General features: G+C 45.9%; 2 protein-coding genes across 5 annotated transcripts in view; both read left to right on the top strand.

Annotated features, from left to right (window-relative positions):
* Nucleotides 1–15,373, top strand: part of LOC140186788 (striatin-interacting protein 1-like) — a 62,925-nt gene extending 47,552 nt beyond the window's left edge. For 2 of the 4 annotated variants that reach the window (XM_072241363.1, XM_072241359.1), the window contains 6 exons: nt 1,030–1,156; nt 2,927–3,027; nt 5,236–5,302; nt 9,904–10,008; nt 11,237–11,441; nt 13,694–15,373. In XM_072241363.1, the coding sequence (XP_072097464.1) occupies nt 1,030–1,156; nt 2,927–3,027; nt 5,236–5,302; nt 9,904–10,008; nt 11,237–11,441; nt 13,694–13,950 (862 nt within the window). In that variant the 3' untranslated portion in view covers nt 13,951–15,373. The remainder of the gene's footprint in view (nt 1–1,029; nt 1,157–2,926; nt 3,028–5,235; nt 5,303–9,903; nt 10,009–11,236; nt 11,442–13,693) is intronic. The other 2 variants (XM_072241361.1, XM_072241362.1) reach the window with 2 other exon arrangements.
* Nucleotides 15,374–19,944: 4,571 nt separating this feature from the next.
* Nucleotides 19,945–22,995, top strand: LOC140186872 (small lysine-rich protein 1). The gene is made up of 3 exons (XM_072241572.1): nt 19,945–20,158; nt 21,972–22,030; nt 22,713–22,995. Exons 2-3 carry the CDS (start codon nt 22,028–22,030, stop codon nt 22,959–22,961), a joined length of 252 nt encoding a protein of 83 aa, XP_072097673.1. The 5' UTR covers nt 19,945–20,158; nt 21,972–22,027; the 3' UTR covers nt 22,962–22,995.
* The last annotated feature ends 1,508 nt before the right edge of the window (nt 22,996–24,503 follow it).

The raw sequence follows: 24,503 nt of genomic DNA, 5'->3' as shown, positions 1-24,503 counted from the left end.
GAGGGCTTTTCCTGTGACGGACTGGCCTCCATCTCTCACTTTCTGTAGGCTTTTCCATTCCTGGCCATTGGTGTTTCCATACCAGGCCATGATGCAACCAATTAGGATACTCCCCAGTATACGTCTATCGAAGTTTATGTCGAAGTTTTAGATGACAGGCCAAAGCTATACGAACTTCTAAGAAAGTAGAGGTGCTGTTGTGCCTTCTTTGTGAAAAGTTCATTTAGGAACAAACAGTTTTATTCCTAGCTCAAAAAGTTCACAACGTTAGAAATTGGGTCTTCACACTGCTGCCTTCGTCTGTGAGCTAAGGAGAGCAGAATCGAATAATGTTGGGAAATATCATTCCACTCCAATGTCCTGAGCTCAGAAGGCACTGCCAGTAGTTACAAACCTGGTCTGAGATCAGTTATTGGTCTCTCTCAAAGTGTGGGAGATACTCACAAACCAATAAAACTACTGCCGTTGTCATGTCAATGCTAAACTGATTTAGTGTTCCATTTGTTTCCCTGGTTGTAAAGTAGTAAATGCATCAAGAACTAACCTTTCCCAAAAGGTCTTTCAAATCTTTGTTTGTGTCAAAAGAAATCAATACTGTTTCTATCTCATCCTCTGTGCATTGGTTCTTGGTCCTTTTTTAAATTGGGTTCTTTCAGGTTTCTTGCTTTGTGACAGCCAATAAGGAGATGAATCTCAAGGTTGTAAAATTTATACATTCTTTGATAATAAGTGTACTTTGAATCCTTTGTTCAAACCTTCTCCACTCCATTTTTGTCCTCTTCAGTACAAAGGGGAAGACTTTCTCTTGAGGCAACACCCCAAAAAACTGAACTTAGAATTTTTGACATGTCTATAGTTCATTTTATTTAACAGGAAATATTGATAACATAATTAAGGAAATTTGCTTAAAATTTCTAATTGGTTGATATGGACTGATGGGCCACTTTGGAGGGTTTAGGAGGAGATTACTTGTAATACAGATTTGAGTATTTCAATGTGAAATCTTCTCGGTTGTTACATTTCCTGCAGCACCACTGTGCTACAAAGCATGAAGTTGGGTATCGACGTCAATAGGCACAAGGAGATCATCGTGAAAGCCGTCTCGACACTTATGCTTCTGCTGCTCAAACACCTCAAACTCAACCATATCTACCAGGTGAGCGTTGTGTGAGCCGGCATCCCGTGGTCCCTGCCGGGCACTTCAGATCACCTCCAGGTGCTCACCGTAAACTGGAACATGGTACCTGTGTCCCTCTCCCTTACCTTGCTCAATCTGCCCGTCATTCTTCAACCACTACCCCCAAACCCCCAGTTTTCAGCCTACCTGTCCCACCACTACCCCCCACCTCTCGTTAAACTGACCACGTCCCCTCTCTGCTCTCAACCTGACGCAGGGTTCCTTATCCCCACAATTGCTGCTCAAACAGCTGACTTCCTCCAGTACCAAGTTCCTAAGGCAGCACCTTCCAGACCCACGACCACTGCCATCTAGAAGGACGAGAACAGCAGATACCTGGGAACACCACCACTTGGAAATTCCCCTCCAAGTCACTCACCATCCTGACTTGTAGACATATTGCTGGGTCAAAGTCATGGAATCTCTCCCTGACAGCACCGTGGGTGTATCCTCACCTCAGGGACTGCAGCGGTTCAAGAAGGCAGCTCATTGCCACCTTCTCAAGGGCAACTAGGGATGGGCAATAAATGCTGGTTTAGCTGGCGATGCCCACAGCCCATAAATGAATAAATAAAAAAAGATTGTTTGTTGCCCCAGACTGGGGGAAGGGGGTAGGGGAGGCCATAGTAGAATAGTAGTTAGGGTGGTGTTATTACAGCTCGGGCGTCGGAGTTCAGAGTTCGGAGTTCAATTCCAGCGTCCTCTGTAAGCAAGTTTGTACATCCCTCCCCGTGTGTGTGCGCAGAGCTTTCCTCCGGGTGCTCCGGTTTCCTCCCACAGTCCAAAGATGTACCGGTTAGCAGGTTAATTGCCCCATGACTAGGCTGGGGTTAAATCGGTGGGTTGCCTGGTGGCATGGCTCAAAGGGCTGGGAGGGCCCCTTCCACGTTGCATCTCTTTAAAAATTCCCAGCATCTGCAATCTTTTTTGTCTCCACCTCTGTCTCAGAGAAGAAAACTGAAGGGCATGGGGCAGGAATCCCTGGCACGAGTCCTGTCAGCAGTCAAGCCTCAGATCTGAGTGGTCTGAATGACTGGGGGAGACGCGTGGAAATAGGAAGTGTTTGCATAGGGATTAACAGTTCTACCTTTAAATGACCTCTGGACATTGAATCTAGAAGGTATGCATGTGTGAAAAATTCTGAATTTGAAGCTGAAAAGGGACAGGGCCGTGCTCTCCTGTATCTTAGGGACAGGAACTAAGAAGATGGTGGAAACTCAGGGACCATAATTCTGTAAGTTTCAAGGTAGTTCTATAAAGAGATATGGTTAGTCCTCAAGTTGAGGCCATGAACCGGGGAAAGGCTGAATTCAATGCATGAGGAAGGACCTGGCCAAAGTAGATTGGGAGCAAACGCTGCGGGAAAATGGCAGCGGACAAGTTGGAATCTTTTATATATAAAAAAAAGTTAGCAAGAGTTGGGGATCAACATGTTCTGGTAAAGGGGAAAGGTTATGTTGGCAAGAGTAGGGAAGCTCAGATGACAAAGGGTGCTGAATATTTGATCGGGGAGAAAGGGGAAACACACGGCAGGTATATGCACCCAGGACTGAGGGAGTCTCCTGAGGAATGTCGAGTGTGTAGGAGGGACTGAGGAGGGTCAAATGGTGACAACACGGGAACAGGGGAAGTTGAGCGTGGGGATTTTGGTGAAGTGCAGGCTTCAGTGGCCCAAGTATGTGCTGAAACTTGGTTTGAGTTGGGCGAAGGGACGTCCCCTTCTTATTCTCCTCGTTCCTCTCCTCCTAGTTCGAGTATGTTTCGCAGCACCTGGTATTTGCCAACTGTATTCCTCTTATTCTGAAGTTCTTCAATCAGAACATCATGTCTTACATCACAGCCAAGAACAGGTAAGAACAGCTCGGAACTCTGTATACAGGACATCAGTTTGTAACCGAGTTAGCATCTTCTGATCCCTGTGGGGAAGTCCACAGGGGAGAGGTGTGGGAAGAATGGGCTTCACTCAGGGCCATCTGGGAACATTCCAAGGTCATTTCTCAGGCCCAGGGTCAGCATTTCTGGCACCATCTGTACGTCCACTCTGTGGAATGTGTGGGGTTTCTCCAGGTTTCCTCCCATACTCCAAAGATGTACCAGTTGGTGGGTTAATTGGTCATGGTAAATTGTCTCCTGACTAGTTGAGGGTTTATCAGGTTTGTCAGGCGTTGCTGGGGCTGTGTGTCTCAAAGGGTCGAAGGACCTGTGGAATGCTCTGCCTCAGAAGGCAGTGGAGGACAATTGTCTGGATGCTTTCAAGAAAGAGTTAGATAGAGCTCCTAATGATAGCAGAGTCAAGGGATATGGGGAGAAGGCAGGAACGGGGTACTGATTGTGGATGATTAGCCATGATCACAGTGAATGGTGGTGCTGGCTCGAAGGGCCGAATGGCCTACTCCTGCACCTATTGTCTATTGTCTATTGACCTACTCTTCGCTGTATTTCAAAGTCTTTTCCACCAAAGAGCTGGTGTCTGGTATCTTATCTGTGCAATTCGTACTTTTAGAGAGGAAGGCATATTTATAGTACAGAAACTAACTTCTGCTTGGCCTGAATATCCAGTCACTCAACCATTTCTGGATGTGAAAGGTGACCATTATGAGTCAGAACTGGGTCATCAACAGGCTAACTCATCTAGAAGGCACATCATGAACGCCAGACTTTATGTAAACTTGGGAACCCAGGAAGCCAGAGAGACTGTATAGAAGAGAGAATGGAGTCAGGAACTAAAATGTGTGTGTTTCCTTCCTCTGTGGCTTATTCTGATACCTGTTGTAGATTCTTGAGTGATACTGAGAATTAAATGGTTGGCCTTCCTGATTTGTAAGGAATAAATGATTTACAATATAATCTGTTTGGTTATAATGTCTCCTGTATGCTTTTACGCAGGAGTACAAGAGAAAGTTTATTGAAAAACGGTAACGTATCTGTGGTTAGATCTCAGTTGAAGAACTGTGGCCATTTCTACATGCTACGCCTTAGATGTCAAAGTCTGGAAAAAGGTGCAGGGAAGAGTTACTGAAGGTCAAAGAATGAGAAAAAATGTGGGGAGATTAGAAGAGCAGGGATAGTTCTCCTTAGAGTGGATAAGATTAACGAGTGACTTAATATACATGTTCAAACTTATAAACAAATTAGATTAAGAAATTACAGAGTTGCTGTTCATTTTGCCAAGAATGTGGGTAAGTAGGAATTCCAGTTTTAAGAAAATGAGAAAAAGATGGAAGATGAGAAGATGTTCTCTTACACAGTGTATGATAATCAGGAGAGAGCAGATTAAAGGCTAACTTTTAAAGAAAAATTGGCTAAAAGGAAAACGCTGTGGTCCTTGGGGAAAGCAACAAAGGCATAGAACTGATTGCAACAAACTGCTGGAGGATCTCAGCAGTCGAGTGGTGGGGAAGGAACTGTTGACATTTCTGGTTGAAACCCTACATCAGACTGAGATCCTCCAGCAGATTTTATTTTTAATTCGGATTCCAGCATTTGTAGCCTCTGAACTAACTGGATTGCCCAGGAGAACCTAAGGATGTCCGATGTGCCAAATGGATAGCCCAGATTTGAATGAAAAACAGAATAGTGTTGGAGGAGGCAGAGGCAGCAGACAGTTATGGAGAGATCCTCTGTGAACTGCACAATGTGAGAAAGTGAGAGGCAGCTTTCACCAGTAGTGAAGCATACTCTAATGAAGTCAGTGTTATGAAGTATGACCCCAAGTGGCTGGACACTGTCCTGTAAAACCGTGTGAACTACCTGCAAATCACCAGAAGGAACTTATTTAGCCAGAGGGTGGTGAATCCATGAAATTCATTGCCACAGACAGCAGTGGAGGCCAAATCATTGGGAATATTTAAAGCAGAGGTTGGTAGCTTCACAATGAGTCAGGGTGTAAAAGGTTGCGACGAGAAGGCAGGAGAATGGGGTTGAGTGGGATAGTAAGTGATGGAATGGCAGAGCAGATTCAATGGGCTGAATGGCCTCATTCTATGACTATGCCTTATGGTCTATGAGTGGACAAACAACGTGCCTTTGTCACTGATGTGCTGTCTCTTTGTGCACAGTATCAGTGTCCTGGATTATCCTCACTGCGTGATTCATGAGCTACCAGAACTCACCACCGAGGCTCTGGTAAGTACAGAGAATAGTCTTTTCAAACCGGATTGCAAAGTTGGGATGGTAAAGCACTGACAATTGTCTTCCCTTTCCTGGGTTGGGATTACTTAACCACTGAGTGCCACTGGGAAAGATGAGTGCTGGGTGAACCTGGGATCCAGCATCAGCCATGCTATACTGCTGTGTTCCACCATTATACATTGTACCACTCAGCTCTGATCAGTGGAGTGGTAATGGGGACAAGCTCCCACTGCCTATTAAATGCTCCCAGTGGCGTGCGCCACAAATAGCCTCTGACAACCAGCTCCAGCTCCCGGCCTTCACGTGTGACTTATCTACTAAGCCCAGTGGAATTTCTTCTACTGAAAGGAGAAGGGGCAAAGCCAAATTATTGGTGCCTTAAAACAGGCAGATGGGGCTCGTCAGCTGTGGTTGTCAGCTCATCCAGGAGAAGGAACCTCCGCTGCCCTGTGGCTATACCCACTTATGGGGAAGGCTTCAGGAGTACATCTTGTGGGAAAAATCCAGAGCTAAAGTCCCTATGTTGATTTCAATGCTGACTGGCAACTCATGTGATGCTGCTGATGCCAAACTGTATCAGTCCCTGCCGTTCCTTTGGGTTCATCAGATGTGTGGAGATGGGGAGCTTGCTACATGAGCAACAGCTTGCTCTCCATATCTAGACAGCCAGGACACAATATCCACGGTTAACTCTGACCGACGGAGGCCTCAGACAGCAGTGTATCCCATGCTCTGAGAAGGTGACATTGCACTCTGATCCATGCTTGCATTTCCTGATGGACAAAAAATGGAAGGTGACAAAAAAAATCAGCAATAAATTAAGGATTTCCCTGAAAGTTGAAGAATATTTGACAACTGCCTGGTTGCAATAAAAAAAAGGTTCCGAGGTTCGTTTATTATCGAGATATGTATGCAGTACGCAACTCTGAGATTCGTCTTCTCCAGATAGCCACAAAACCAAGAAAAACAATGGAAGTTGGTTCAGAGAGAAACAGCAAACCTTTACCCCCACACTAAAAGAGAACAGCAACACGATCAACCTGCACCTCCACCCCCTCCCCTGAACAAAACAAGAACATTGACTCCCAAAACCCCCTCCCCCGCACAAAATGCAATCGACCCCCAAATTCCCCCCTCTCTGCACAAAAAAAACTAACAGGAATGCAACAAGAACATCAACCCTCAAATCCTCCGTATCCCCACACAGGAAACAAAAAACAATGAGAAAGAACGGGCGAAAACACAGAATATAAAACCCATAGAACTGAAAGAGTCCATAGCTCAAATTCATAAATGTCGGTAACATCCTCCAACGTCATCAGAAGAGAGAGATGTGCAGAGGCCTACCCTCCGAGCACTGCAATAGGCTCCTTCTCCAACAGGCCTCACGGGCTCCTTCTCCAGATCAGCGAACAGAAGGCAGATGGTCAGGCCCACATCACTCAGCAGGTCGGGCAGCATCCGTGGAAAAGATCGGTCGACGTTTTGGGCCGGAGCCCTTTGTCAGGACTGCAGAGGCCCTATAAAGAAGGTGGGGGGAGGGTGGGAAGGAGAAAGCTGGTGGGTTCCAGGTGAAAAACCAGTAAGGGGAAAGATAAAGGGGAGGGGAGGTGACAGGCAGGAAAGGTGAAGAAGGAATAGGGGAAAACACAATGGGTAGTAGAAGGAGGCGGAACCATGAGGGAGGTGATAGGCAGCTGGGGTAGCCACCCACTTCAACTCTGCTTCCTACTCCCATTCTGATGTGTCCATACATGGCCTCCTCTACTGCCATGATGAGTCTAAACTCAGGTTGGAGGAGCAACATATACTGTCTAGGTAGTCTCCAGCCCCTTGGTATGAACATAGAATTCTCCAACTTCCGGTAATTCCCTCCCCCTCCTTTCCTCTATCCCTATTTCACTCTGCCCCCTCCCCCAGCTGCCTATCACCTCCTTCATGGCTCCACCTCCTTCTACTACCCATTGGTGTTTTCCCCTATTCTTTCTTCACCTTTCCTGCCTGTCACCTCCCCCTCCCCTTTATCTTTCCCCTTACTGGTTTTTCACCTGGAACCTACCAGCCTTCTCCTTCCCACCCTCCCCCCACCTTCTTTATAGGGCCTCTGCCCCTTCCCTCTTCAGACCTGACGAAGGGTTCCGGCCCGAAACGTCGACTGATCTTTTCCACGTATGCTGCCCGACCTGCTGAGTTCCTCCAGCGTGTTGTGAGTGCTGCTTTGACCCCTCATCTGCAGAGTATTTTGTGTTTAAGATGGTCAGGCTCGTCTTCCGCATTAGCTTTGATGTTTCAATCTTCCATGTCACTTTAATGGGTGAATAATGGAAGCCCTAATCGACGAAATGGAATCAAACATCAGCTCGCACTCTGTCTTATAGTTTCTTCACCTTGAGGCTCATTCTCGCTGCTTCCCTGAATCATCTTAGAGACAGCAAAGCGCTGGGTCTCCAAACTGTAAGTTGCAGGCTCTAACAGTTCCAGAAATCCATTTAAGATCAAAACAGGGTCTTTCTTTTATAATCAGTCTGACTGCCAAAAATGGGTGGCAATGGAGTTGAACTCTAATAAGGATCTCTCCATTTCCACATTTCTTGGATCTGCACTTCCTTGTCACTTGCCTAAACTAATTGTTAATCCTCTCATTAAGCAGACTCTGAGAGTATGGGCTCAGTTCAGAAAATATTATGGTCTTCACAGTTTCTCTCTCTCTAGTCCTGTTTTACAAAACCATCCTTTCCGACCTTCTATGCAAGACTTAACATTTCATGTCTGGTACAGAAAGGGCATCAGGCGCTTTGAAGATCTTTTCATAGATAATCGCTTTGCAACTTTTGAACAACTGTCTGCAAAATTTAACCTACCTAATACTCATTTCTTTTAGATATCTTCAAATTAGACATCTTGTTAACCCTTTAATACCAAATTTTCCTGAGATTCCTGAAAAAGAACGTTGTGGACTTGTTTCTTTGTATAAATCCATCGGGTAAAGGTTTAATATCTACTATTCGCAATAAGTTAGTGACCTTGAGTCGTGCCCCCTTTGATAAAATTAGAACTGCCTGGGAGCATGGTTTAAATATTTCTCTGTCCAACGAGGTTTGGGATTCAATTCTTAATTCAGTTAACTCAAGCTCTTTATGCGCTCACCACTGTCTTTTGCAGTTCAAAGTTGTACCTAGGGCTCATATGTCTAAAACTAAATTATCGCAGTTCTATTCTGATATTAGTCCCTTTTGTGACATGTGTATAGTGGGCAAGGCTTCTCTTATCCACATGTACTGGGCTTGTCCTAGTTTGGAGAAATTTTGGAGAGAAGTCTTTTTAACTTTATCCCATATTCTTAATTGCCACTTAGAACCTAACCCTTTGATTGCTGTTTTTGGCACCTCGGGTGAAGTTGACATGCATTTGAGTCCGACTAAACGTCGAACATTATCTTTTGCCTCTCTTTTGTCTAGACGTTTATTTCTTAGGTGGACAGATGCTGCCCCTCCCACTCATGCTTAATGGCTCAGAGACATTATGTCCTGCTTAGACCTTGAAAAGATTCATTATTCACTTCTTAATTCTGACATAAAGTTCCAAAAGGTTTGGGGACCTTTCCTTGAATATTTTCAAAATTCCTCTTTAGATTAAAGGTTTATCCTCCTTTTTTTTGTGTTTTATTCCCTTACTTTCAGCTTTTTTTTCTGGTTAAGTTTTAGGGTTTTTTTTCATGTGAAATATTTTACCGTTTAGGTAGTAGGCAATATAATTTTTTTTATATTTACAGCTCTGTGGTGACAAAAGCTGTGTTTAACTTTACATCGAAATGGTTGGCTTGGAGTTGCGTAGTGGGAGGGTGGGGAGGATACTAACTTTATATGATTTTATTTTGGGTGCTTTTTCTTTATTGTTATGAATTTTATATTAGACATGTTTGTTTTGCACTGTATAAATCTCTTTTTTGCTGGTGGTTTTTTTGTTGTAGAAGCTCATAAAGAATTAATTAATAAAAGAACAATCAAAACAGACACAAAGTGGGTTGAGGTGCTGTTTAGTGGGCCAAGGCGATAGCAGCTTTTATGTTGAACCTGGGCATTAGCTGACTGCTCTGGCATTCAATCCAGTGGTTAGGTTGCAGTAATGGAGAAAAAAACTGTTCCATTCTCCAACTTCATTATCCGTCTTTCCCAGAAACTGAAGCACTGAATCTGCTCTCAAGAATTCACCATCAATAAACTGTGTGATACTATAGAGTCCTGGATTGCTGCTCCCATTGTGTCCTATTCATTCACCACCCAGAACACAGTTCCAGTTCAGAAAATGCTCATCTTTGTGTTCAAATCCCTGAGTCCCCTTGTCTTAACTTCTTACAGACTCTTAGCCCAACACCTTTACCCTCTCACATCTTCATCCATGCCTTCTATTGATTTGACTCTCTTGACCCTATTCTCTGGAATTCCCTTCCTAAATCTCCCTCCTGATATCTGTCAAACTTTTAGCCAGTGCCAGCTCATTTGCAACTTTGTCTGTTCTGGTCTGATTGTGCCCTTGCCAGTGGGCCCTGGGGGTGGGGGTTACTGTGCTAAAGGTGCTCTTTGTTCTGTCTGAAGGAGGCAGGAGACCACAATCAGTTCTGCTGGAGGAACCTCTTCTCGTGCATCAACCTGCTGCGTACCCTAAACAAGCTCACCAAGTGGAAGCACTCTCGCACCATGGTGAGAACAATGGTGAACCACGGTCATCTTGTCGAACGGCTTTAGTAATATTTTATTGAAAGCAACGTGCAGGAAAGTGTGAAGGAACTGATGAAATTGCTGTGAAAGGACCCAGCGTATTGTTAACGGCTCTTTTTCTTGTAACTTGTGATTTCCATTTACTTATTTAGATACGACGCCCTTCTGGCCCAGCAACCTGCACAACCCGACAACCTCCCAATTTAACCCTAGCCTAATCGATCACAGGACAATTTACAATGACCAATTAACCTACTAACCCAAACATCGTTCGACTGTGGGAGGAAACCGGAGCACTGGGAGGAAACCCACACGCTCACAGGGAGAACATAGAAACTCCTTACTGACAGTGCTGGAATTGAACTCTGAACTGCGCCCCAAGCTGTAATAGTTAGTTTCTCCCTGTTGTGCCACTGCCGTTCGAGCCAGCAGTTAAGGTTTTTTCCATTACTGTTTCCATAACAGTTTTGTTTTACCAGTCAGGGTTGTGAACCCTGAACTGAACCTCTGAACCTGGAGGACTGGTGGACCACAAATTTACCATTTGGCCTGTTTGGCATGGGTGACCCTACCAGGAGCCAAAGCACAAGGCCCTGACTCCAGCCAGCAGAGCTCTCCAGGCCATTGCGGCACGCAAGCCTCCAAACCCTACGACAAGCCTGTGGTCCTCTTGGTGTTAAGCTGTCATAGTGTTGTGCTAACTGTTCCACGACCCTATAAGGTTTCTGAATGGACAGCCCACCTAGAACAATTGTCACAGCCTCCCATGTCCACGTTCCAGGGAGGGATACTGGCTCAATATGCATTACCGTTATTCCTGGGTCCTTCCATTTCCACAAGTAAAGGATGTGCTCAGCCCAACCTGTGGATAATGGGCCACTCGCACTGCGGCTAGCTCTGGTATAAGCTCACTAGAGGAGTTGGCTATCAGCTCCCTTAACCCTGGAGGAAGTTCAGGAGCCAGGCTTGTGCAGGGAACCCCACAGAAAAGGAACTGAGAAAATTCCGTAAGAAATTAAACCTGGAGAAGGATATCAGCTCCTTGAGCCTTTTCTGCTTTTCCTTCTCCATTTCCCTGGCCTCTCTCTCTGTAAAGTTTGCCCCCTTTAAAAGTCTACAATGAAGGGGTAACAGTGAACCAGTTGGCTTTGCAGTAGAAATTGTTCCTCCATTCACTATTGATGAGGTCCATCTTCTGGTTTGTCTCCAGATGCTTGTGGTGTTCAAGTCGGCACCGATCCTGAAGCGGGTGCTCAGGGCCAGGCAGGCAATGATGCAGCTGTACGCCCTCAAGCTGCTGAAGATCCAAGCCAAGTACATGGGGCGCCAGTGGAGGAAGAGCAACATGAAGACCTTGTCTGCCATCTACCACAAAGTGCGACATCGCTTTAACGACGACTGGGCCTATGGAAACGGTACGGGGTAGGGGGATATCCACCTCAGCAGGAAGACATTCAGCTTGGTTTGTCAACGTACTGAAAGTGAGCTCAGCACCCTCGGTTGTAATCACAACCGCAAAGCTCCGACAGCAACAAAGGAGCAGCACCTCAGTATTAGTGGTGATGTGTGAGCGACATGTATTGTGGAGGTAACTGTCCCCCGGCCTGAAATAATGGTCATATGAACCTGGTTGCCCATCTAAGCATGCAGACAGGATGTCAACTAACATCTGAAGGACGGCACCTCCGATACACAGCACCACTCACTGCGGTGTCAGTGTAGGTTATGTCCTCAATTTGCTGTGGTGGGATTTGAACCCACGACTATCTGCTCTGAAGTGAGGTCGTTACAGCTGAGCCGTTCCTGACATCCAAGTCCTAGGATGGAAAACCCCTTTTGCGTTACCTCCAGTATTGTCAGATCTCTGATCACAACAAAACTACACAATAAAAATGTAAACGAAATGCGGGAAAGTCTCAGCAGGTCAGACAGCATGGTGGAAAGAGAAGCCGTTGACATTTTATACCTGTGCTCCTTCACTGGAGCATATGCGGTGGAGAGCATTCTGACTGGTTGCATCATAGCCTGGAACAGAGCCTCCTATGTACAGGATAGCAAGAGCTGTAGACTCGGCCAGCTCCCTTGCAGACATAACCCTCCCCTCCCCTCCGTTAAGACCGGACTGAAGAGGCAGTGGCTCAGGAAGGTGACCCTCACTATCCAGGACATGCCCTCTTCTCATTGCTGCCATCGGAGAGGAAGTACAGAGTCTGAAGACACACACTCAATGATTCAGAACCAGCTCCTGCCCTTCCACCATCAGATTTCACGAACTCCAGCTTCTTATTTATTTTTTGTTCTGAGATTTATTTTTTGTAGTAATTTATGTTGTTGCACTGTACTCAAACAGCATACTCAGTGATAATAAACCTGTTTCTCATGCTGATATACCAATTTGATTGAGGTTAGAATTTGGGAGGCATAATGACTGAGGGGTATAAATACAAATACAGTCCAAGTGCAGGCCACTGAGCCCAGTTATTAATGCTGCTGTTTGTTATTCCTTCCACTTCCACTTAACCCAGAATATGCTTTCCCTTCTATGTGATTTTCTAGCTTTCATAGAAATCCATTGAAAATCCAGTACTCCTCAGCGTAATGAGCTCCAAGCTCCAGCTAATCTCTGTTTAAAGGTTTATCCGAGTACTGTACCACTTTTAATTTACTTGGGGTCCATCTACATACAAGTTCCAAAAGTGGAAATATTCTTCCACTTAGTCAAAGTTCAAAGTAAATTTATTATCAAAGTACATTTGTGTCACCATTTACAACCCTGAGATTCGTTTCCTTGCAGGCGTTCAGAGTAAATACAAAAAACACATCACACAATAGAATCAATACAAACGCTAATGCAACAAAGATGAACAACCAGTATGCAGAAAATCATAAACTGTGCAAATTCATAAATAGAAAAAAAAACAAAATAATAATAACAAATAAGCGATAAATATTGAGAACAGGTGACGAAGAGTCCTTGACAGTGAGTTCATTGGTGTGAAGTCAGTTCAGTGTTGGGTTGAGTAAAGTTCTCCCCTCTGGTTCAAGAGCCTGATGGTTGAAGGGTAGTAACTGTCCCTGAACCTGGTGACGTGGGACCTGAGGCTCCTGTATCTTCCTGATGGCAGCAGTCAGAAGAGAGCATGGCCTGGGTGTTGGGGGTCCTTGACGATGGATGCTGCCTTCCTGCGGCAGGACTCATTGTAGATGTAGTCAATGGTGGGGAGGGCTTCACCTGTGATGTACTGCGCTCTACCAATACTTTTTGTAGGCTTTGCTGTTCAAGGACTTTGGTGTTTCCATACCAGGCTGTGATACAACCAGTCTGTTTACTCTCCACCATGATCTATAGAAGTCTGAAAGTTTTAGATAACGTACAGAATCTTCGCAAACTTCTCAGGAAGTAAAGGCACTGTCTTGCTTTCTTTGTACTGGCACTTATGTGCTAGACCCAGGACAGATCCTCTGAAATCATAATGCCGAGGAATGTAAAGTTACTGACCCTCTCCACCTCCCATTCTGTAGTCTAATGAACAGTTCATAATTTTAATTCCGGTTACCTGTCTATTCGATGTGTTGGTAAGTTACAATCTCTCATTCCAGCATCATCTTGTGATCCATGTAATTTCAAAGGCTTGCAAGACTGATGTACGTCTGTGTCTTCCTACAGAGATCGATGCTCGGCCCTGGGATTTCCAGGCGGAGGAGTGTGCTCTGAGGGTCCACATCGAGGCCTTCAACAGCCGCCGCTATGGCGTGTGCCCCAGTGACTTGGAGTTTGCTCCCGTGGACAACTGCCTGCAGAGCGTGCTGGGCCACCGACTCCCGCTGCCCGATGATTTCCGCTACAGCTACGAACTCTGGTTGGAGAGGGAGGTCTTTGCGCAGCCCATACACTGGGAGGATCTTCTACGACCCATGGCGTGATGGCGGCAAGCTTGCCCGTTGTGTGGGTGCTGCTATTCTGCCCGGTCTTCCTAATGAAAAAGGGATCTCAGCACTTGACTGCTGTTAGGTTTGTACCTCATGATGGGAGCTCGCTGTTTTTCTGCCCATTCCCCACCCTCCCTCTGGCGACCTGACTTGAGTGACTCTGTGCCCCTATATTGTTTTGTAGCCTCCAGTTGGTCACACATGGACAACTGGAGTGAAAGGACAGGGTGTATCCAGGGAGGAAGCCTGCCCCCACCCTGCAGTTACCCCTCTCACATCAAACTGAGAGTAGCAGGGCAATACCCTGAGTCCTTCCCATTCTGTGGACGTGAACTCAGTGTTACTGCACTCTACATCTCTGCACCTGGCACAGAGGGGGCAGCTCAATTCTCTTCTTGCCCAACTGTGTCGAGCACTGGCAGTAATTTGGCTGGATTCACTTGAATACCGACAGTAAATACCCACTTACTGAAGGCAATGGTCTCAATCTTGCCCCACCTGGTGAAGAACAGCCATCCAGCACGAAAGGCTGAACAGCCTCCTCCTGCCCTGGAATTACTTCGACTGGACATCCTGAAAGGAAATTGTGGGCTCTGGTCACAGAAAGATTACAACATGGAAGTAGCTGAATGGCTCGTTACTTCCAAGTCACATCTCCCCTAGAGAGAGGGTCCAGAACTGGACTATCTTCCCTAGGGAGAGTGCGCAGAACTGGACCATCTTCCCTAGAGAGAGAGCCTAGAACTAGACCACCATCCCTGGAGAGACTGCTCGGAACTGGACCACCTTAGATAGAATGTTCCAGCTGTGGCCGGCTTAGTGTTTTATTATCATTCGTCATGATATTCTTGGATTTTCTGCCTCTTTTCTAAAGCCCAGAAAGCATGTGCTTTTAAACTACTTTTTCACTTTCAGCAAACTATGCATGTATATCACCGACCTCTCTATTCCCCTACCCTTCAAGAATTGTGTCCTCTCATGTATACTGTCTCTTTGAACTGAAATGGAGTATGTCAGTTTTCTGCATTAAATTTAATGACCCATCTGTCTACAACCTGGCTGCACCCTTTTTAAGTCCCTCACTGTCCTTTTCACGGTTCACTGTGCTTCCAAGGTGAACATTGTGTGCTTCTATCATTGATATACATCGGAAATTGCTCCTTCCCGCGCCTTGTGTGGCAACCCTGCCATTTCTTTAGCATTTGTTTTTTTTCAACGAGGCCGAGTTGCCAGGTCAATACTCCTCCCAGCACGGATGGAGTGCATGCAAGGAACCGGCCGGATTCGAACCTGGGACCATTGGCCAGCTACATATCAGGAAAAGTCCTGGGCAATTCTAGTACATTACTCTCCAATCTATTAAACAACCACACAATGCGGTTTACTAGTGTTTTCCTAATTCTCTATCCATACTTCTACTGCCCATTGCCTTAAGATTAATATTGCGGTTTGGATTAAAGTTACTGGTACCCATTGGTGGGTCTTGGTTATGTTGACTCTGTACGCAGTGGATGTTTAGAACAACTGACTCATGGTTATCGAGTTTTTAATGGGTGCTACAGAGTCACACGAGACGAACAACAGTACGGGCCAAGTTGATCTGTCACAGAGTTGCTCACGTTTTAGGTGCACACCCCCTAGATGACAGGGATCTCATTGAAACACATCAAATATTGAAAGGCTGAGAAAGAATGGACATGGAGAGGAAGTTTCCAATGGTGGGAAAGTCTCGTGCCAGAGGACACTTCAGGACACAAGGGTGTCTCTTCAGAACTGGGATGAGGAGGAGTATTCCTTTAGCCAGCGGGTCGTGAATCTGTCATAGAGTCACAGAACACCACCTCACAGAAACGGGCCCTGTGGCCCATCTAGTCTGTACTGAACCATTAATTTGCCTATTCCCATCTGCCTGTGGCATTCATTGCCAAAAATGGCTGTGAAAACTAAGTATTTGAGTACATTTAAAGTGGAGGTTCATAGTAATGGCATCAAAGGTTAAGGGGAGATGTCAGGAGAGTGGGGTTGAGAGGGATAATAAATCAGCCAATAGCAGAGCAGACTTGATGGGTCAAATGCCCTAATTCTGTCCTTGTATGAACAGGATAACCAAGGTGGATTGGTGAATCAACTGGCCATTTGTCCAGGCAAATAGGGTCTCTGCTCAACTTGTACCTGAAGGAAGACACTTGCAACAATGCTGTGTTCCTCTGGATTGGTTAGTCAGCCTACAATCCTCGACAACAAGGTGTGAGTGAAACATCTGACCCTCAGCTGAGGCCACCATGTAGAGCAATGAGTTAGTGTTGTAACAACCACCTCTTTCACGACAAACAACGACCTCTTTCAGTCAACATGGTTTATTCAAACACTGCACCAGCAGTCTAGAGTCCAAATGCCTCTTAAATGTTGTTACATTGACTAAAATGTACATCCTGCCTTCATATCATGTATGAAAATGTTTGCTTTACCTTTTTCCCCTGGGCCTGTCCTCGCCCTCACCCTCGGCTTTAGTTTTGCCCCTTAGCCAGATTATTCCAGGTTTGTCAAATTCCTGGATCCCCTGTGCTCTCTGCGTATCACTGGAGACCAAGGTTTAAGAACGGTGAAATCTAATTCAATGAGACCAGACAAGGTCTTGCTCTTTGACCCATCTCATTTGTCAGATCAATGGTTTAAAGGTTCATTTATTATCAGAGCATACAACTCTGAAATTCTTCTTCCCTGGGTAGCCATGAAACCATGAGAGAAAAGAAAAGAAAGACAGGCACAATCATCAGCCCCCAAATCCCTCTTCCTGCACAAAAAAATGAACAAATTGGAACAGACATATCGACCCCCAAATCCCCAACCCCACACAAAAAAAGCAAGATCAGGAAAAAAACACAATACAAGAACTATAAGATCAGGAAAGGTCTACAGTCCAAGTCTGCATCCGAAACACAGAAAACCTGGGCACGGCCACAGGCTCTCCCCCCTCCAGTAGTGTAGCAGACCAATCCTCAGTGATCAAAAGGCAGGAAGCTGGTGCTCAGCTTCCACCTTCACCTCGAGGTTTCAATCTCACTCATTGCTTTAATTGGCAAAATGGGGTCACACATCAGCTTGAACAAGTTAGTAGCATGTGCTTTTGCCACATGACTACTATTTCAACTAATCCTAGCTCAATACTCATGAAAGTTTCTCTTAAAGGCCTCAGTTCAATCTTTCTTGGGGACAGTGAGTTCGATGTTCTGACCCCCTCTGGATAAAGTTCCCTTTGACATGCCCACTGAATGTTTTGGGGTTCTTTATCATCTCTGTTAAGACCTGAATTTCTTTACCTCCACCTTTAGTAACCTGATGGACTGTGTTTTGGTCATTTCTCTTAATGAGTCTTGTGTCCACTGTTATACCTGCAGTGCAAACTCTGTGATGTCACCTGTGACATCATAGGCAACGAATGCTGCCCAAAATGCAGTGCTCCTATTTATGATGTCACAGATTTGGAGATAGTGGGTTAAATATCAACGTCAGGGTCTTCGTGGCCAATCGTTCCGGAACCACAACCTGAGAGGCTGGTTACTGGGAGGCGGTGAGTGTATGTTTTCAGGATCTTGACTGGATAATTAAATGAATTAAACATTAACAATTCATCCTGGGTACGAATATCCACCCCACTCACCACGCACGCATTAGTTACCGGTAACCCCATGGAGGCGCAGCCCGGGCAGTGACTGTACGTTTTTGGGAGCTCAGCTGGATAATTAAATGAATTAAACATTCTAAAGTTGGTGAGGTGGAAAATCTGGAATGATTGTGATTGAGGTTGGTTGGAGCAAATGCATTTGTTCAATTTAAAAACATGATTTAAATGTTCAGCAGGTTAAGATATACAGAGAGCAGAACAGATTTAATGTTTCAGGAACATGAGTTAGCCCCAAGGCCCCTCGTCTCTGTTATTTAAATTAAATAGTGATTAAACTGATTGAAACTCCAGTCCCCCATTTCATTCTCCCCACAGTAACCTTTCTCTCACTTGCTTCTATCGAACCTTCATCCTAGTAGTGTCCTGACTTCAAACTGCCTGTTTCTACCTCCTACCTAAGATTCTCAACCAGGACTAACTACCCTGGTAGATAGACCCAATGTTTCTGCCTGCTCTCAACCACAGAGGTTCTCTCTTCATACCTTCACTCAATCCTGTCTATCCTTATCCAGTTGCTTCTATATCCCTCCATCCTCTGCCGAATCATATGCCCAAATGGCTCTAAAGCAGGGGTTCCCAACCTTTTTATGCCATAGACCCCTACTGAGGGGTCCGTGGACACCGGGTTGGAACCCTGCTCACAAGCATTACTCTTGTATACGTTCATATCGTCTCCCCAGTGCTGCATTCCAGCAACCTTCCACTTTCCTGTCTGCACAACAAACCTTGCTCCTTTAAACATTCCCTTGTTCACTTGAAACAACAATTGCAGAATGTACCCAGAGAAAAGACTATCTGCCTTGCCCACACCCCTCCTGTTTTGATCTACTCCTGTTAGGCCACTCCTCGACTTTCACTGCATCAGAGGAAACAATCCAGGTTTGTCTCCTTATATCGAGTACCTGTACCTGATCCAGCACATCAGTAAAACTCTACACCACCCTTTCCGCTCACCGGATACTCTCTGATCCAGCATGCCGGTAAAACTCTCCACTCACCAGAAACTCTCTGATCCAGCACGCCAGTAAAACTCTTCACCGCCCTCTCCACTCACCAGATACTCTCTGAACCAGCATGCCCCTAAAACTCTCCACTCACCAGAAACTCTCTGATCCAGCACGCCGGTAAAACTCTTCACCGCCCTCTCCGCTCACCCAATACTCTCTGATCCAGCACGCCAGTAAAACTCCTCACCACCCTCTCTGCTCACCAGATACTCTCTGATCCAGCATGCAGGTAAAACTCTTCACCGCCCTCTCTGCTCACCAGATACTCTCTGATCCAGCACGCCAGTAAAACTCCTCACCACCCTCTCTGCTCACCAGATACTCTCTGATCCAGCATGCAGGTAAAACTCTTCACCGCCCTCTCTGCTCACCAGATACTCTCTGATCCAGCATGCAGGTAAAACTCTTCACCGCCCTCTCTGCTCACCAGATACTCTCTGAACCAGCATGCCCCTAAAACTCTCCACTCACCAGAAACTCTCTGATCCAGCATGCCGGTAAAACTCTTCACCGCCCTCTCCGCTCACCAGATACTCTCTGATCCAGCATGCCAGTAAAACTCCTAACCACCGTCTCCGCTCACCAGATACTCTCTGATTCAGCACGCCGGTAAAACTCGTCACCGCCCTCTCCACATCTTCCTGGATGTGGAGATCAGAACTGTACAGAACAGACCATAGGACAGAATCAGGCCATTTGGCCCATCGTGTCTGCTCCACCATTTCATCATGGTTGATCCATTTTCCCTCTTACCCCATTCTCCCTGTAACCTTTGCACCCTGACTAATCAAGAACCTATCAACCTCCACTTTAAATATACCCAACATCTTGGTCGCCACAGCTGTCTGTGGCAACGAATTTCAAAGATTCACCACTGTCTGGATTAAGAAATTCCACCTCATCATCTCTGTTCTAAAGAAGCTTTATGTCCTTCTTTTCCGAGGCTGTACCCTTGGGTCCTAAACTTGCCCGCTACCGGAAACATCCTCTGCCTGTCCACTCTATCTAGGCCTTTCAATATTAGGTAGGTTTCAATAAGGTACCCCCTCTCCCACCCCTCCCCCCATTTTTGTAAACAGTACAGGTCCAGAGCTATCAAATACACCTCTCACATTAACCCTTTCATTTCGAAGATCAGGAACACTCCTTAACGAGCTGTACACTGGAGACATGCATCCCTGCCACACATGCTATGCAATGGGTGTTAGTTCTCGGGAGGGGTATTTATCACCTAGGTACTACCACGGGGCGCGGGAGGGGGCGGTTTACTTGCATATCTGCCGCTGGAATACTTATTCTGCGGAAACTGGCTATTTGCTCGCCACCCTCGGTGATTTAACCCTGAGCTGCCCTCCCCGGGATATTTTCCTCGGTTAATTACGCGGGAGATTCCGTGCTGTTTTTGGTTTCTACGGAGACGCGTAGTAAACAGTTGTTTTCTGCCTGAGCCAGGAGCGCAGGTTTGCACTGTCCCGGTTCCGACTCGAACCCCAGACGAACGGTGGGATAGGTAAGTGCCCAGAAAGTCCCTCGGAGGGAGGGAGCGACGGACAGCCCTCCGGATTCCGGCCTCCGGGACGAACACGTTGCTGCAAAGCCTTCTGCCCCGCCGGGGATGCTACCTGCAGCTCTATGTCCTGCTCTGGGCTTCCGATGACTGGACAGTGTCCCTGGGCATCTACGTGGGGTTGGGTTCGTCTGGACAGTCAGACCGGGCGCCGCGGCGAGTCTTTATACTGGCAGAGAGAGGATGAGGTTACAGTTAACGTTTCAGTGGAGATGGCGATGTCGAGCACGGCTCATCGCATTTTAGGAAATCCGGGGATGACGGGCGATAGGTGGTGACATTGTAACACATGAGCCGGGGAGATACGTAATTATTTCGGAAATCGGCTGAGAGGACGAGAAGGAAGGTCCCGAGATGCTGTGACTCCAGTCATATAGCACAGAACAGGCCATTCTGCACAGCTCGTCCATGCCGACCAAAATGGCCAACTGTCCTGGTCGCAGTTCTCAGTGTTAAACCCATAAACATCCAACTTTTCTTAACCATGCGTCTGTCCAAATGTCTTTTCAAGTGCCGTAGTTGTACCTGTCTACCACTTGCTCTGGCAACTGGTCCACGCAGAGTAAAAAAGTTGCCCCTGGAATCACTTTAAAATCTTTCCTTCTCACTTTAACCTCTAGTGCTAGACCCCCCCCCACCTTACCCTTGGGGCAAAACTTTTGCCTCATGATTTTATGAACCTCTGTTATCTATCCCTCAGCCTCTACCGTCCAAGGGGAAAAGTCCCAGACTATCCAATCTCTCCTTATAAATTAAACCTAGTCCCAGTAACATTCTTGTGAATCTTTTCTCACCTTTTCCAGTTTAATGACACCCATGCTATAGCAATGTAACCAGTTCTACCCACGAAATACAGTACACAACTTGGAAAGGTCGCTCACCTGAAATGTTTCTGCCTTCAAGAATATCGCCCAGTGTTTCCCCACACTACGATTGGGTTTATTTCAGCTTTTCTGCTGCTGCATTATTTTATTTTTGTTTTAGGAATTTTTTTTCTCCTTGTATATCTCATCCACCTAGATCTCCTGGACACTGGCGATCTTGCCTTAGGTTCCCTGTTAGTTTGGGTCAGCTAGCAATTAGTTCAGTTCTGAAATGGATCAATGTTGCTAGCCAAAGACTTTGAGGGAAGTAAGTCAATGCAGGAGGATGGAACTGAGGAGGCATTCTTCATGCACAATTGAGTGGCCTTCTCATGTATTAGGAACATGGAAGCAAGGCAAGAGCACGGAGTCTTTGAAGCTGGTTCTTCCACCATTCAGGAATCCATGGGGAATGAAAGGATGGTGTTCTAAATGGTGTCAAAATGAACTTGTCTGTAGGGGATGAAGGGGGTGGTGTTCTAAAAGTTAGAAGAGAGGAGGAGTTCCAGAGAGAGTGACGGTGAGCTGCTGCAAGTTCCACAGATGATCAGATCACTGCAAGGGAAAGTTCGGAGGTGGTTGCACAGTTTAGGGCTGAGGCAATACAAATGTGACTTAAATCTGAGGCTGGGGTTTTGGATAAGTGTCCATTACAGGTTCATGAGGGGCAGTGGGAGCTTGGTGTGTGGAACATGGTTTGGTCACAGGTATTTGTACGTTTACAGCTCCTGTCCATAGCGTTACTGGAATAACAGGGTCTGACAGTGGCACAGATCAGGAGAAGGATTAAGGCCGAAGATGGGCTGAACTAGGGGATACAATGGAAGTTGTTTTGGTGATAAAGATTAATTGACTGCAGTGACAGAGACTGTTCAATTACTGTTTCTCTCCAGGAGATGATTGCCCCCGATCGGGACTAGGAGGATACTGTGATTCAAACATTTTTATAATGGTACAGTATTAAATAAATTCTTCTTAAAGGACATTTATACTTAAAAGATGGAAAATATTCACCATCCATAACATGCCCATTAAGTCCTGTGCTTCTGAATAAGGCAAAAAAAACCTCCAAAGATATATCCACCTCCTTTGTTGACCAGTGATAGTTGTGTAACACTCATTTACTGACAGTCTTGACCCTCCACTCTCTTTTCCCCAGATCCCCAGTAGTGAGAATCCATAGATTCTGATGCCACCTTATGCTGGCAGTGCCTTGGATAAATCACCTTATCTGTGCCTCTCATGCTTTTATGAACCTCTGTTAGGTATCCCTCACCTCTACCCTCCAGGAAACAAAAGTCCCAGACCATCCAATCTCTCCTTATAGGTCAAACCTTCTAGTCCCAGTAACATCCCTCTGAATCTTTTCTTACCCTTCCCAGTTTAATGACACCCATCCTATAGCATGGTAGCCAGAACTGTCCACTGTTCTGCCCACAAAATGCCGTACAGAACTTGGAAAACCACCCTGTGAGGCATGGTTGGACAACAACCAAGGACGTTAACAGATCTCCATCAGCTCCAAGTTTCTATTGGGCTTGTGGTAGTGGTGGTAGGGGTAGGAGGGACACAGGACCTTCCATTGTGTGCAGCCATTCGGTGCAATAAACCAAGTGGCCTGCTTTTTGTTGCAGCCTGCCAAAGGCAGCAAGCCCAAGACACAGAGCACAGGTGCCAAGAAGAAAGGTGGCAAGAAGGGTGGAGGTGGCAAGAAGAAGAAGAAGAAGAAGAAGGAGAAAGCTTCCAAAGCCCAGGTGGAAGTGGATATTCTGAGTCCTGCAGCCATGTTCAACCTGTACTACATTGCACACAATGTGCCCTCCGCCCTTGCCTATCGAGGTTTCCCCTGGCCAGGAAGACCCAAAAAGAAGGGAAGGAAATAAACTGATTAAATAAGGAACTATAAAGAGAAATAAACATCCAATATTCTAACATAAGATAATGCATAGTGAAAATCTTTATTTTCCAAACTGATTACTGGTATTTTTTGCTCCAGTTTCTCTTGTCACACCCCATCCCACTGTCACTATGAGGCACGCCAAGAACTGAGAGCTACCTGATATCAATGTAGAAATGCCGGAGAAAGTCTGAGGTTGTGGGCAGGATAAAAAGAGATGGAAAACTGTTGGCAGTAGTGTGTTGTACTGTCACTGTTCTGTTCAAGAACTCACTATTTAATTGTACACTTACTACTGAGCCAGTTGTGAGAAAGGATTCCTGCTCCAACCAGGCAACTAAAGGAACAGATGCCAACTGGATTTGCAAAGTGACATGAAGCAAACTGAAGAACTGTACAGTATTCCTCATAATCTAACCCACATTCATTGTTCAGCTCATAGCACTTCAGAAAGGAGAAGTGATCATTTGTGCATTTTCCTGCTTTAGAGCAATGACTGCATTGCCAAATAGTTCATTGCCTGTAAAATATTTTGGGATGCCTGGAGGACATGAAAGTTGAAGGGTACAGACTTCTGTTTCTTCTATTCAAGATGGTTGATGCAATGCAATGTGTTGACTTGCTGATTTCCTCTGGCATTTTCGTGTGTTGCTCAAGATTTTCAGCATCTGTAGAATCTCGTGTTTGTGACACAATGCAAAGTCAGTTGTAGAAGGACTTTGCCAAAGGCAGTAATCATTGTTTTTATTGTGATCCAATGGTATCTAACAGGAAAAGGTCACCAAACACAGTTGGGTTTGGTTTGGACTAGCAATGACCTAATGAATAGAAGAACTGGTCTGAGAAGTTGGATGGCCTTGAGTTCCTCATCCTAATACAACACACCCTTTTATGTAAAATGTGATCTACGTAACTAAATGACTTCCAAGAGGACCACAACCTTGTTGTGGTTTTGAGGCTTGCGTGCCTCAGTGGCCTGGAGAGCTACTTTGGCTGGAGTCAGGGCTTTATGCTTTCTCTCTTGGTGGGGGTCACCCATGCCAAACAGGTCAAAGGGTAAAGGCCTGACTGGAGAGCTCCACCAGTTCTCCAGGTTCAGGGGTTCAGCTCAGGACTAACCACTCTGACCGATAAAACAAAATTGTTGCAGAAACAGCAACGAAGACTCCTTCAAACATTCGAATGCAGGGATATTCCTGAGTCTCCACCCAAGACTGATCGTAATGAAAACTGAGAGGAAGCTACTGACATGATGAAGGAAACCCTGAACACTGACAGACCCCGAGATGGAGGATGTTCATTGCTGCCCTAAATGCCAACAGTGTAACAGTCAGTAAGTAAGTAAGGTAACTAAATGTGGTGAGGATGACTCATTGCTCTTGGTAGGTGCTTCTCTCATCCGAAAAGCAGTGACTGCTGGGAAAGCAAGAGGAGAGGAACAGGAAATTCTGCAAACACTGGACATTCCCCTTCATAGCTGCTGCCTGACCTGGTGGGGGGCGGGGGGGGGGGGGTGTGCGTTTTGCCC

The sequence above is a fragment of the Mobula birostris genome, chromosome 23 (assembly GCF_030028105.1).
Source record: "Mobula birostris isolate sMobBir1 chromosome 23, sMobBir1.hap1, whole genome shotgun sequence".
Taxonomy (NCBI): Eukaryota; Metazoa; Chordata; class Chondrichthyes; order Myliobatiformes; family Myliobatidae; genus Mobula; species Mobula birostris.
This window is presented reverse-complemented; position numbering and strand designations above follow the sequence as displayed.